We start from the raw sequence: 15701 nt of genomic DNA, 5'->3' as shown, positions 1-15701 counted from the left end.
AGGTTCAAGCAAATTTCCTGCTTCAGCCTCCCAAGTAGCTGGAATTAGAGGCATGCACCACCATGCCCAGCTAATTCTTTTGCATCTCACTATATTGGCCAAGCTGGTCTTGAACCCCTGGCCTCAAGCAATCAGCCCACTTTGACCTCCCAAAGAGCTGGAATTATAGGCTTAGCCACAACGCTCAGCCTAAATAACACTAGATAGAATTTTAGATCTTAAAAAGACTTCTTTTGTATATCAATAGAGTTTAGGGTATCTTTTAAAACTGGGTCTGATATGCTTACCTCTAAATGGCCAAGATGCAGAGAAAACCAGAGAGTTAGCTTTGAAAGGCCATATTAGAAAACAGTGAGTCTCAAATGTAGACATGAATATGGACCCCATCCATCCTTTGAAGGTATTTAAATTCTGATCTCTTCCCTGAATGTTGTCACATGGCACTATATATAGGTCAGAGAACAACCAAGAAAACCCACAAAAGCTTTATCTGTAGAAAAGCTGAATTATGAGAAATTGAATCAGGTGATTTTGAAATTATCTCACATAAGTAGTAATACAGTTTATGTTTATAGGCAAAATTAAATACAAAATGACCCTTCATCTAATTATCCCATATTTGGGCATTGTAGAATTCAAGATTTTATTCTGAGTAAGCTAGGAAGAAAGTGAAATCTTTTACACAGTACTCACATGATCTAACTAATTGAATGAATGAACCAAATTCTGCTTCAGTCTAGCTTTAAGCCTTGAGAATGTGTCCTGATGTCTCTGGGTCACATTTGCTTATCTCTAATGCAAGAGGATTGGACCAGAAAATGCCTTAGGTCCTATTATCTCTAAAATTCTGAATCTAGGTCATATCTCAGAATCTGATCATGATCTCATTAATTAGTACCTCTTCACTAATGCAACTTCCCTTCCATGAAAATCAAATAGCAGGTGTTGCAAGTTTTCTTTGAGATTTCCAATCTCACTGTGTATATATAGCAATAATCATAACAATGTAGATAACATCAACCCTCAATTATTAACAAATTCAAATAGCATAAAGGGATCAAAGCAAGAAAAAATGCAAAGCCAACAAGTTTTGGAACTGAGGGAAACTGATGAATGGGGAGCTTTGAAGCAAGTAGGAGGAAGGCTGCACCTAAAGACACTGACTCTGTACAGTTCCAATTTTCACGAACAGTGAGTGACAGGTTCTTTATAGAGTTAGGTGTTCACGTCATGTGGTTTTTTCTTCAGTGCATAGCAGACAAAATAATTCCTGAAGGAAATATCTAGTAACACAAAACAATATATTGGCTTAAAGAAAGTTTCCCAGGAGATAACAAAAAAAAGGAACTACTATCACAAAGTATACACAATCTGTGGATATTAAATTGTACTCTGTTAACATAAAAGAAAGTTTGGCATTACTGCATATGTAAGTTAAAGCTGCCTCTCTTTAAATTACCTTTTATTTATCATAAGTGTATTAATCTGCTTGATGTGGGATAGCAAAATACCACAGGCTGGTGCCATAGCAAAATACCACAGGCTGGGTGGCTTAAACAATAGACATTTATTTTCTCAGTCTGGAGACTGTAAATTTGAGGTCAGGATGCCAGCATGGTCCATTTCCAGTGAGACCTCTCTTCTTGGCTTGTAAGCAGCTTCCACCTCACTGTATGCCCACATGGCCTCTTCTTTGTGAGCACAAAGAGAAAGGGAGAGCCAGCCCCTCTGGCATCTCTTCTTATAAGGACACTAATACTTTCAGATCAGGGCCCCACTCTTATGATCTCCTTAACCTTAATTAGCTCCATGCAGACCCTATCTCCAAATACAGATACAATGGGGGCCAGGGCTTCAACATATGAAATTTGGGAGACACAATTCAGTCCACAGCAGTAAGCTTAACCATGAGAGCAAAGCGCAAGTACCTGAAGGCTTTTCTGCCTTTTCCTTTTCTTTCTTTGACTTATCATTATTTAAAATAGAAATAACACCAAAAAATTGAATGTTTTCAAGTTCATTCATCATATAGTCCCTCAAGAGAAACACAGACAACTGGGGGGCTCTGGCCAAAATCCATTTGAGCCAACTGAAAGTCTTTACCAGGCAGCCTCCCTGCAGTCAGCCATGGAGGCACTTGGGACAGATGGAAGTAAAGGGTGACTGACAAGCTGTCAGGCACTTACAAGGAATGGCAGGAGATGGCTGTCAAGATTTTTTTTCTAGTTATATATAATGATCGAGGCTTAAAAGTTACTGGTTCTTTACCCACATTGAAGGTAATATTTATTGTTTGTCTAAAACTTGGAGTTTACAAAGTCCTTTCATAATGGGCTCTCATCTAATTTTCAGATCTAACCCCTGCAAACTCACAGCATTAGTCATGGCCAAGAATATTATTCTCATTTACAGATGGAAGATTGAGGCTGAGAATAACTGCTGCAAGTCATAAATGAAAGAAAAACCACAACTCCTTATAATTCACAACTTGCATTAACTCAAACTTTATAATTGCTTAATGGATACTGAGCAAATGGGGAAAAAATGGCCAGCCGTATTCACAAGAATTGATCAGCACGCTTCAAAGAGTTATCTACTGTCAAAGAGGCAATTTCATTTATGCCCATTTAAAACTCATGATTTGTTGGAAAAATGAGACAGTTACACTTGCACATTAAGAGAAATAAGATGGTAGATAAGAAAGGAATAATTATATAATATGCATACTAAATGCTGCAGGAGTTTGATAAGGAAGATTTATATGGTGGAATAGTAGATTTCAAACACACTAACAAGGTAGAGAATTTGTAGTAATGGTTTTTACCATGAAATGCAGATATGTTTAATTTTATCATTTAATACCATGAAATGCAGATATATTTAATTTTATCATGTGAATGAGAAAAACATGCCAGTAGACAACCCTGAATGTATACATGCAATACAAATTCACAGGCATGAGTTCATATGACAACAAAAAATGGGAATTGTTGAAAAGTCCATGGTAGGTAATAACCTATTTCTGATTCAGAGAACAGAAAGAACTAGAAGTGGAAAAAAAAAAAAAAGACAAAAGGCTAGACATAGTGAAGATAAGAAAAACATCTGTTTAGTGTACTCTGGACATTTTCCACTGTTCACTCTTGATTACCAGATGTGTTAAATAAACGGAAGAGTGAGAAGCTATCAGTGATATTGTAAAAAGAATCCCTCTACAACTCTACTCCTCCACATATAATAAAATTCCACTTATCTCAATAGAAACATCTCATCTGCCTATAAGTATTTTCTGAATGCCTCTAGAGCCTGAATGTCTGAGATCAAAGTCCTTTTCTACCAGTCATGCAACCTTGGACACCACTTCTCTGACCTCAGTGTCATAGAGTTGATGATGAGTTTTGATTAACTTAATATTTGCAAAATTATAAAGTATCTGGAAGGTGGTCAGCACTCAGAAATGCCAGCAACTGTTTTTATTATTACATTCTTCCAACATCGGGTATTATTACCCTATGTTCTGGTGATGATCTTTACAAAGTGCAAATTCGCTGTACTATCACTGAACAAAGGCCAAACATCCTAATCTGGCCTAGGAGGGTCTATAAGGCCTCCACCCCTCATCTTTTCTACAGCCTAATTCATAAGCTCTAGCTTCAGCCAAATCCGGTTTCCATCAGCTTGACAGGATCAAATTCCAAATATTGTAGGCTAGGATTAATAAAAGGATGAGTTCAGCTTTCTAATGAAATAACAATATACAAAAATGCTATTTTTTAATTTTTTTAACTAGACATTACCTATGAGTACAGATTAATAAAGCAAAAGAGTAATACTTGCTAATGAGTATTTAGCACTTACTACCAGCATATTCCAAACTTTGCAGTAAGTATTTTACACACACTATCTCATCTATTCTTACAACAACTCTGTAAAGAGTAGTATTCATTTTATCTGCATTTGACAGCTGAGAAAACTGAGGCCCAGGGAGGTTACACTGTACATCTGCTGTTCCAGAACCAAGAAGTAGCAGAACAAGCCTATAAGGCACCTGTATCTGAGCTTCTTCTCAGCACACTCCCATTTAGCACCAGGCACTATGCTAAGTGTTAATAATAATGTATTAATGCCATTTATACATTATTATCTCTGTTTTATACACGAGAAGCTGATATACAAAGAGAATATGTGTTTTGGGTCCCGTGGTCCCAAAACTAGCAGCAGTTATATCAAGATTTGAACTCAGGTCTGTCAAAATATAAAGAAAGGGTTCATTACCATGTAATGCAAAGGTATCCTTTACATTTAAATGGTTCCTTGAATGTATTAGGTGAATCATGATACATTAAAATGCATCCTTAAAATGATACATTTTAAATGATTTACAGAATTGTTGCCCTGCACTTTAAAATGATACATTAAATTGGCCTCATTCTACCTAGAAGAACTTAACGACTCACAGAGATAAATTCCACTTCTAATGTATGTTTGTTTTATTATTTTAAAATACTTCTGCTATAGAAGATAGGAAAAGAAATGGAATGCATGAAACCCACCATTTGCATTAAGTATAGATAAGTGATGAGTAAGTAGTAACACAGATACTAAAGATATATGAGGCAAATGGGCTCTAAACATTCACGATATACTAAAGATACAAGAGCTATAAACAATCCCTGATACACAGGAAGTTCTTAACACTTTTGAGGGCATTATCAGCCACTGATTGATGGAACTCCTTCCCACATGTCCTTTTCCCAAGGGCCACAAATAAAACCCAGAACTTCTCCGCAGGCTAATTAGGAAACTACAATTGCCCCTCAATCTCTATGAGGGAGTAAGTATGTGTCACTGGCCCAGGGCACCAAATTCTGTCTGTCATTACCCTTCCTGCCACCTTATCCCTGGTCCTCATAACCACACCATCAACAGGGAAAGTTGATGTGGCAGAGAAAGAGAGGAAGTATGAACGTTGCCTACCCTGGAAATCAGGTAGTGTGGTTCTTCAACCCGCTTGCACTAAATCCTAAATTGATTCTCTTATCCATCTCGTTCCACTTGCTTCTCACATTATATTTTAAATTTATTTCATAATCTATGGAGTTCAGTCACCTTCATCTAGTCTCTGAGCGTTTCTGCTCTATGACCTCTGGAATAGACAGCTTACTGGTAATGTATCAGAAGCTATCATTGCATCAAAGTAATTATCCTTGTGCATCCCTAAAGAGCAATGGCATCAAGAACAGCAGCAAGTGTGAATTCCGAGCCTGCATCTTGAGAACATCTTTGGCTCTCTTTTCCTCTTCTTTTTCACTCACCTTGCATCAGCCAGGGTTGCTCGTGCCACAGCCCATGCTGCAACAAATGCTGCTGGAAACCCTGCAATCAGAAAATGATTCAGAGACTAGATTTATTTTAAGATTAAAGGGTTTCTTCCTCAAATTCACCATACATAGGAATATACTATTAGCAGTTGAGAGAGAAAAACAGACATAAAAAATGCTGGTATGTGAACAAGAAAAGTCCACTAAATTTCAATCATGTCAGTTTGAGAAATTAGCAAGAATATTGATGTTATTTTTTCCTCTAGTCTGAAGATAAAAACTGGCCTAATTTTTATTTGAGGGGTATAGGAAAAAGCCATATTTGGAGAAGACTGAGGTTCCTAGGGTCAGAAGTAGGCGACTGTTGGCGCATTTGACTTTGACTCATGCCACACTGACCGTCATATACTCCCAAAGAGTGAAGCAACAACAGGGACTCCTGAGAAGCTGAGGGATGCTGTTGCTTTAAAAACTTAGAACTTTTTCATCCTCAAAGTCGAAGGCATACAGAGGCAAGATATAAAAATCGGGTAGTTTTAACCAGGTTAGTCTCTTCGTTCTTTTAGTTCATAACGGCACAAGATAGAAGCATTTTCATGCATTAATAGGAAAGGGTGACCACTACATTCGTCTGATGATTTGAGCACAAGATATTTGTCCTTCAAAAATGCTAAACACCTTCTGAACTTGCAACATCAAATCCATTATACTGACTTTCTTTTGCCCCCTAGTAAAAGTTCACGGTCCAGTTCATATTGTAGCTGATTAAACTCTGACATCACACAAAAATTCAGGAACCATAGCTTTTATGAAACCCTGCAGTAGGGGACTGAAAGACTTAAGAGATGACTTTTCATTACATGGCCTTTATGAAAGAGGTTTAAATAAAGGATACACAGAAACCATAAGGAAAACATTTTAGAGTCTAGGAAGCACCTTACAAAAAGAGAAAAAAGCATTTTGATCTAGCCAAGAACATTTTTTATCAAGCACAATTTTAAATTCTTTACCTTTTAAAAAACACATTTGTAATTTTTTTAGATATTCTTTCTTAGCAACAAAATGAACAAAGGAATAGGCTTAGAAAAAGACAATTTTCAGAAAAAGATGAAAATAATGACATGCACAATAACGTCTTTGTTCTCCTTGGTAACCATCTAACTCACCAAATTTAAGTTCAGCCTGCCTATATGACTACTGAATTGTATGATTCTATATTCCAATTTTATTTCTTGTTCTATAGTATTCTTTTTTTAATCTGCTCAAATTCTGTGCTCTAGGAAATTTTTGTCAAAATAGATCTACCTAATTCTGGTTATTTCTTAGGTTCAGTTTGCATATTCTATCTATCTATCCATCATCTATCTATCTATCTATCTGTCTATCTGTCTGTATTTATCTATCTCTATTCATCAATCCAGTCATTTCTCTAGTCATTTATTAACTGCCTATTTATTTGTCAAAGATTGTTCTAAATGACATAAATAATGAACAAATAAACAATATCCCTGTTTTCTAAAACTTATATTCTAGTGAAGAAGTCAAAATTCATGAAGCAACTTTAGTTGCTTTAGTTGCTTTTAGTTATGAGTTGGTGCTATGAAGAATAAATAAAAGTGATACTATGTAATGGGAAGGGGACAGTTGCTTCTAGTGGGATGGTTAGATATAAATCCTACCACACAGCCTGGCATAGATCCTACCATAAAGCCAGACATAGATCCCTCAGCTATTCTATCTTGGTTATCTTCAAAAAGTGTCTGCCTATCTTTCATCAGTTTTCACATTTTATCATTTTTAGATCTGCAGCTTCTGTTTCCTTTATAGTCTTCTGATCAGGTACTTCCTGAATGCTGTTCTATGCAATATTTATTAATGGTGCTTGAGTTTACATTATGTTTTATATGACAATTATATCAAATATCATACATAAGCACTATGTGTTCATGAAATTGCTTTCCTCATCTTCTTAGAGAATCTTATGCATAAGACTAGCACAGAGACTACCAAAGAAAAATAAAGAACAGAAAAACACTTTGGGATCCTTTAAGGATTTTTGATCACCTTAAAGAAAAAGATGAAAATAATGACATGCACATATTAAGACTAATATGACATTGTTACATAATTTAGAACACAGGAATAAAAGCAAAAATACTTGACATGTAAATATTATTTTAAATTTAAATGTTAAAGTAAGTAAACAATATAAATTTAAATGTTATCCAACATATGCATTTACTGAAAGTTGAATTATTTTCATAAGACATGTCAATACCACATAAATAAGTTTTGTGAAGACAGGTTTTATAAATTTAAAATGTTGAATATAATACATATGGTCACAACAAGAAAACAAACAAAAAAATAACCTAAAGGGTCAGAGTGCATGCATCTTGTGTGGGAGGCTTTAACACATGTCTCTGTGTTTAAACACTTACTGCCAAATGGATGACCAAAAAGTATTTGCTGGATTAAGATATTTTACAAAGGGAATAAAACAGGAGTGTGGGACCTTCTCCTGATTATTTTCGGGAACACATTATATGAAAATATCCTATGTAAAAGCTTGGCAACAGGGAAATGACTACATGGTATTACTAGGATGGGTACTTTTGTATGATGATATGTATATACTGGTGTTCCATCTGACAGTTGAAAATTAAGGATGGCTGCCAATATAGAAGTAAATTACCATATTGAGTAAAAATTAAAAAAGAAGACATATCTTTTACATATAGAATTAAAATAGAGGAAAATGTGTAGTTGAAATAAAATGGAACTAAGAATAAAGCATCTTATTTATAAAACTGAGGCAAGGATTGGGGAAAATTAACAATGTGCTTGGTTGAAAGAAAACAGTTATCACTAGTATTCACCTTTACTTCTCTATAAATCTGGTTTTATAATAAAAAAATGTACAGTTATTTTAAATATTTGCCTTCAATTTAGTAAAGGTCAGATATGACACCTATTCTTCTTCAGACTGTCATTTCCTTTCCTCCCAATTTATTCTTAAGAATCATCACAATCAGATTGTGCACAGTCACTCACACCTGTAATCCCAGCACTTTGGGAAGCCAAGGCAGCAGGATCACTTGAGGCCAGGGGTTCAAAACCAGCCTGGGCAACATTGCAAGACCACATCTCTAATAAATAATAATAAATAAAATAACAAAATATTTAAAAGAAAAGAATCATCACGATCAATGTAATTATAACTCCACACATCACTACAATGTGACTAACAGTGTTCTGAGTATTTACCTAGCTAAAAAGAGCTTAAAGTTCTAACATTTGGGTCCAAATGAGAAACAAAGGAATTTAAGCAAGTTCTATGCTCTAATGAAGCCAGTAAATAACATCATTGGAAGTAAGTATAAAATTGGACTCACTCTCAATTATTCTAGCAAAGTATCCTGCAAAGCATATATAATGTTTTTGATAATTCAGAAAATGAATTTGGAAAAATGAGTCAGATATATAAATAATATTTTTAAATCAGTCTCTCAGTGTTGAGATAAGAAAAAGACAATCCATAAATCAAACAGATTTTGATACATACTTCATTCAATGATAGCTGTGTCTTAGGAGCAGAGAAAGAATCTCAAAGGAATACTACTATTATTTTCATTATATATGCCCTAGACTAGAGTATTTCTTTCAAAAAATGGAAATGCAAAGAGAGAGTCAGAAGATAGACCAGCCATAGAACCGTAATCCCATAAAGAATAGTTATTACTGTTTTGACTTGTGGCTAAGTGAGCAAAATGTGGCATGTAAAATGGTTTCACAGAGAGTTTCCATGAAAACTCTACTTGCTTTTATGTATGTTCTTAAACTATTTCACGAAATGAAGATTTCTATTGTAGTTGTCTTCTCTATGCCAAAACTTTTGTGGACAAATTAATAAAAGCTGTAAAAGAAGGTAAGAAACTATACTTGCATAGAAGCTCACTGGCACCTTAGCTTTTCTTTAAATTGTCTTTTTCATAGAAAGATTTGTGCTTTCTGAGATCCAGTGGGACAAACTCCTTACTGTAAGGACAGAGAGACTGAGTAATAAAGCCCAAATAAAGAGTTGATAAGAAAGCTTGCACCAGGTAACTATCAAGACATAACTAAAGAGAAGAAAAAGAATTTATCACAAATGTGAGCAATAATAAGGAAATGTGAAAAATAAAATATAACCCAAATAAACAAATGTCTAAATTCATTATTGAATTTTCTATCAACACCTTTTCCAACTCCTAATAATTATGTGGGAACACAGTTATAATTTTGATTTGAAGGAAGGCAAACTACCAAAAACTGTCAAGAAAATTTCCAAGGATTCTAAAAAAGCAAAATACATATTTTTTATTTTCAGTAACTGCTAATCAAAGAGATAAGGAAGAGCCTTAAAATAGATGAGCTGTCTAAAAAAATAAAACTTTAATTGTGATGATTATTTCATAATAAGAGTAACATTGATTTTTTTCTTCTTAAAGGTTGTTAATTAGCTAGCAGAAAGTTCAGCATTCCTTACTTCACATTTCAATTATTAAGAAAAAAATTAAGACAAAATAGGCAAAGGAATATTCTTATTTTGGAGAGAAAAAAACCCTTTAAATTTAGTCTTGAGCTACTTAGTGATTTTTTTTTCCTATGCTGAGCACCTCGTAATTTAAATATTAAAATAGCAATTGAGATTTGCAACTGCTAATCTCCAACCTCTTCTCAATTTTAACCAATGTGAGTTTTAATTTTCCTTAATTTTTAACAAGCAATTTCTTGTCTCCATGTCATGTTGAGTCAGGGCCTAATCCAGTAATCCCCCTTGTACTGCTAAGTCATTTATGGAATGAGAGCTGAATACTTTTCCTTGTAAAGAATATGGTAAGTCCATATAATTAGTTTGTAATTTGTATTTGTTAAATACAGTCAGGATGGTCCTACAAATTCATTCCTAGTATTCTCATTGTATGACCTAGAAATGCAAATCAAAAATATGATTACAGCTTAGAAACTTAAAAATAAAAATTTTAAGAAGAAATTATTGATAAAGCAGAATACTGACATTTAGTTGTAGATGTATATGGCTTAAAATGAGTTCTCTTTTATTTCCTCGAAAGAATCCTCTCAAAAATCTGGCCTAAGATCACTAACCATAAATAACTTTAAAAGTTCTTCACCACTGAGAGAATTATAGACTTGATATTAATTATTTTTGTCTAAGAATAGAACAATAAAAGAAAGGGAGACAAAAATAAGAAGGGAAGGACTGTTTCTGATTGTAGGGATGTGAATGATGGGCATGACAGAACATCATCAAATCCATCATCCAATTTGAAAGGAACAAAGATATAAATGCCTTACCCCAGCCTATCAAGATGAAGCCCCACAGGTACTTGGTGTCCGAAAAGAAAGCCACAAAGATTAGACTATGCAGGTAGAGACCTTCCACCAGGATCCAGTAATAGTTTGTAGCCAAGAAGTAAATAAACATCACAACAGCAATCTTGCACCCAATCTGTTACAAATAAACCAGAATTGCATCATATTAGAACTCTTTGATGTACTGGATGCCAACAATGAGATCACTAAAAAACAAGTCTTCAGTTTCTTTTTCAGGCTAATATGTCTCCTGTACAAAGGAAAGTCAAAACTGTTGAGGGGCCGAAACAGTTATTTTGGTGCAGCATTTTTCTTTTTTTTTTTTTTTTTTTTTTTTTTTTTTTTTTTTTTTTTTTTTTTTTTTTTATTGCACTTTAGGTTTTGGGGATGCAGCATTTTTCAAGACTATGAACTTGATTCTACTTTTAAAATAAGTTTTTCTTTAAGAAGTTACCAAAAAAATTACTTTTCTCAGTTTTTTCTTTTTATAAAAATCATGCACAACCCTCACAGAAAATTAGGAACATATAGAAAAGCATAAAGAAGAAAATATTATCCATATTTCTAGCTTGAATTTATTTTATTTTGGTCTTTTTATGTTACTACTCCTGCAAAACAAGCTGTTCCCCAAAGTTAGTGACTTATGACAATAAACATTTAATATGTCTTATAAATCTGTTTATTGGCTGGGTAGTTCTGCTGATCTGGGCTAGGCTTGTCTCAGCTAGGCTCACTCATTAGACGTCTACTCTCAACTGGTACACTATCACTTCCACTTCCTTCTGTTAGGGAAAACAAGTCACAGTGCCAGCCCAGAATTGGGATCAGTGGGGACTATAAAGTTGCAGGGCAAAGGCACAGATCCAGACAGGGTATTATTTCACACTACCAAGATAATCAATCTACTATGCCTAATTTCAGATATATTGTTTCAATGATCTAATGGAGTGAATTATTGGGTGAATATATTTTCTACCACCAGTACAATTCAAGAGCAGAATCAAGTAACATAAATTTTATATATAAGTCTTTGGAAATTGAATAAAGGGACTAAATATCATGGGCTTTTAAGTTGCAAGCTTCTGGTTTTGCTGATGGGTTTTTTACTTTCTAAAGTGGGGAGCCACGACAGTTGCTGTGGTGCATACACCAAATACCATTCAAATCTTGTGTATTTTGCAATTTCCATTCCAGAATGTTCTTGAGGGAAAAACCCAAGAACTTTTAATAAAATGTTGATTGATTAGACATGAAAGGACAGAATTGAGGGAGAAAACATCACTATACAAATTGATAATCCATTTTGGATTTACCAGCAGATAAGATAAGCAAAAACAAGGAATCATAAGTTTAGCAGACTATAAAATTGTACCTATTTGTAATGTTAGACAAATTAGTAATGAGAGAAAAAGGTAAAAACACTTACAAATTGTGATTTGTCCACAGAAGTTGCTTCAATGGACTTTTGTGGGTCATCCTGCATTATTAGGGACTCCAGCTCCTTTACCCCTATGTGAGCGTGGACTACTCTGTCTTTGACAAAGATGCTTGTAGCTCTCAGCATGAAAGACACAAATAAGTGCATATGGATATAGTTCCTGGTGCAATGCAATCGTCTATGGAGAGAAATATTCAGTATTTAAATTTGGATAAAATCAAAAATGGGGGAAAACACCCAGGGTGACTGCTGCCACCACCAGTCTGCCTGCTCCCTTCCAGCAGGGACTGGTTCAAGACTCCACACAAATTCCCAAATCTGCAGATACTCACGTCCCTTATATGATATAGTGTAGTATTTGCATATAAACTATGCACATCATTTTGTTACTTTATATCATCTCTAGATTACTTATAATACCAAATACAATGTGAATGCTATGTAAGTACATGTTATACTGTATTATTTAGAGAAAAATGAAAAAAAATTAAGTATGTAAATGTTCAGTACAAACATAATCAAACTTTTTTCCTCAGTATTTTCCATCCACAGTCTGTTGAATCTGAGGATGTGAAATCCCGTATATAGAGGGCCAACTGAATTGGTGCTCAGAATTTTATAATGATTTAGATTAAGCTGAATGGAATTGGACACATGTTAAAGTGGATAAAAAAATAAACCATAACAAAAGTAATAAATACTGTTTCTTTATGTACTGATATCTGATAATTTTGGGAATTAATTAAGATGAACTTTTGTCCAATGGCACCAAAATCACTTGGGAACTCATTCAACTTGATGCTGTTCCACTTTGCAACAAATATACTGCAAAACATGCTTATTGGTTTAGAGGTTTAATACTACTTTGATGCTTTAAGTTTTTAAACAAAGAACTCTGAATTTGTCATGTAAAATTAATTGTCAAATAATATAATAACATTAGGCTGAATTCAAAACCATGCATTTGAGGAAAATATTATGAGACCTCTATGTCTTCTCTGACGAGGAAACAGAATGTGTCCCTTCACGGAGAAAGTGATGGGCATCACTCACCTGAAGTAACCAATAATGAGAATAGCCACAGCCAAGGAACCAAAAGAGATGGAGTAGCCAATAGTGTACATTACATACAGGCGTTCAAAGAATTCTTGCTGGAAGGGAAGAGATACTCATGTATGATATGGGACTATTTTACAAATAAACTGGAAAAGAAATACTATGTTATTTTTGGAATATTATTTCTAATCCTCTTTAACTTTTTTGAGCTGTAATTTGCATGCAATAAAATGTAGAGATCTGGAGTGAGCATTTTGATAGGTTTTGACAAACCAAGTTCATTTGTGCCCCTTGCTAGCCAAAAAAAAAAAAAAAACACCCATCATCCACCCCCAGAAAACCACTGTTCTAATATCTGTCACCACAAATTAGCTTTCTCTGTTCACATACTTCATATACTTCTTGACTATTCTTAGACTTCTTTTTTTATTCTTTATTTTTTGAGACAGAGTTTTGCTCTTGTTACCCAGGCTGAAGTGCAATGGCGTGATCTCGGCTCACCACAACCTCTGCCTCCTGGGTTCTGGCAATTCTCCTGCCTCAGCCTCCTGAGTAGCTGGGATTACAGGCACGTGCCACCATGCCCAGCTGATTTTTTGTATTTTTAGTAGAAACGGGGTTTCACATGTTGACCAGGATGGTCTCAATCTCTTGACCTCATGATCCACCCACCTCGGCCTCCCAAAGTGCTGGGATTACAGGCGTGAGCCACCGCGCCCAGCCCTCTTAGACTTCTTAGAATTACATAAAACAGCTTATACTCTTTTTGTCAACATACTCTTTTTTATATTCATCAATATTGTCACATGTATAAATGGTTCATTCCTTTTCAATTATTTTATTTTAAAATAATTATAGATTAAAAAGTAGAAAATATTGTAAGAAAGCCCAGGTTCCCTTCACCCAATATTATCTAAAGCTTATATCTTACACAATTATACTAAAACATCAAAAACAGAAATTTAGCCTTGATGCAATGTGCATATTTATAGTTCTATGTCATTTTATCATATGTACATTTTTGTAACCATTACTGTAATCAAGTACAGAACAATTTCCCCATCACAAAGTTCTCCCTTGTTCTGCCTGTTTATTGTGACACCTCTTCCTCTCCACCATCCTAAACACCTGACAACCCTTAATCTGTTTTCCATCTCTATAATTTTGTCATTTCATAAATGTCACATAAGAATTATACAGTATGTGACCTTTTAAGATTGGACAATGGTATAGAAATGTGACTGAACAAAAAAGGATATGATCTAATACTAATAGAGTAAATGGGGAACCCAGCAAGGATTTTCCATGTTTCAATCAGGCCAGCCCAATGAAGTCTCCATAAAAGGGGCAAGAAAATGGGATATGGAGAGCTGCTAGACAGCTGAACTTATGGAGGCTTACAGGAAGGTGAACAAGAACTCATCCATCTACCAGAAGGCAGGTGCACCCCAACTCCACCAGAACAGAAGCTCCTTCACTTCAGACTCTTCCAGACTTCACCCTGTATGTCTCTTTACCTGGCTGCTTATTTGTATCCTTTAAAATATCCTTTATAATAATATATAGTAAACGTAAGTGTTTCCCTGAGTTTTGTGAGCTCCTCTAGCAAATTAATCAAGCTTAAAGAAGGGTTCGTGGGAACCCCAACTTGAAGGTGGCTAGTCAGAAGTTCCAGAGGCCTGGACTTGCGATTGGTCGCTGCCTTACACTCAGTGAGAACTGTGCATCTTTAGAGGATTTCTCTCAGCTTCCCTGCCCTTCTCCTGGCCTGTGGGCTGCATCAGTCATGCAATTAGTGAGGGCCCTATATGCCTCAAAGGATGCTTCTCAGCTCCTCTGTCCTGATCCATGGCTTCAGCCAACTGCTGCCTTTCACTGTGAGAGCCCTACACACAACTCAAGGGATTTCTCTGAGCCCTCTGCTTGCCCCAGCCTTTGGCATACTTCCTCCATGCACCTGGTGAAGTTCCCATAGTAAAGAATTACCAGGTGGATCATAGCTCACTGAGGCTAGGGCTTACTCCTTGGGATTCTAAGCCCTTATGTCAGCCCTTGTCTGCTAAAAGTTGATGTAAAAGCTTGTCTCTTTTCTCTTTATCCCCTTCAATGGCCTGGTGTCTCCTCTTCTACTGTGGTCCTAAGGACACACACAGCCATGGGTCTCTTCTGTCATAGGAAGGACTTGCCATTTCTGGAATTTAGTTCATTTAGATTTCTTGGCATCCTCAACTAATTTTTACATATTATTGATTTTCCATCTTACCCAACTTATTCTTGTTGCAACTGCCTACAATATGACTGGAAGCAGAAGACTTTTGTTATTTTTTAAAATATATTGTTTACTAATTGTTTTCTCCTAATATGACAGTAAAACATTTTATAGAAAATATTTGAATAGTGTTTAAAATATAAAAGAGAGGAGGGAAAAAAATCTTACAAATTCTAACTAATCAGAAAAAAACACTGTTTGTTAGTACTTAATGTACTTCACATATTTCTTGAAGTCATTG

At 35.1% G+C, this 15701-nt stretch overlaps 1 protein-coding gene across 1 annotated transcript in view; it reads right to left on the bottom strand.

Annotated features, from left to right (window-relative positions):
• PTH2R (parathyroid hormone 2 receptor) overlaps window positions 1–15701 on the bottom strand; it is a 103060-nt gene that overhangs the window by 37776 nt on the left and 49583 nt on the right. Inside the window, exons 5-8 of the mRNA XM_017546749.2 lie at window positions 13189–13286; window positions 12124–12313; window positions 10680–10833; window positions 5316–5376 (exon numbers count right to left, since the gene is read on the bottom strand). Coding sequence (XP_017402238.1) covers window positions 5316–5376; window positions 10680–10833; window positions 12124–12313; window positions 13189–13286 — 503 coding nt within the window. The remainder of the gene's footprint in view (window positions 1–5315; window positions 5377–10679; window positions 10834–12123; window positions 12314–13188; window positions 13287–15701) is intronic.

The sequence above is a fragment of the Cebus imitator genome, unplaced genomic scaffold (genome assembly GCF_001604975.1).
Source record: "Cebus imitator isolate Cc_AM_T3 unplaced genomic scaffold, Cebus_imitator-1.0 Scaffold191, whole genome shotgun sequence".
NCBI classification, from domain to species: domain Eukaryota; kingdom Metazoa; phylum Chordata; class Mammalia; order Primates; family Cebidae; genus Cebus; species Cebus imitator.
Note: the sequence above shows the minus strand (reverse complement) of the source record. Positions and strands in the feature narration are given on the sequence as shown.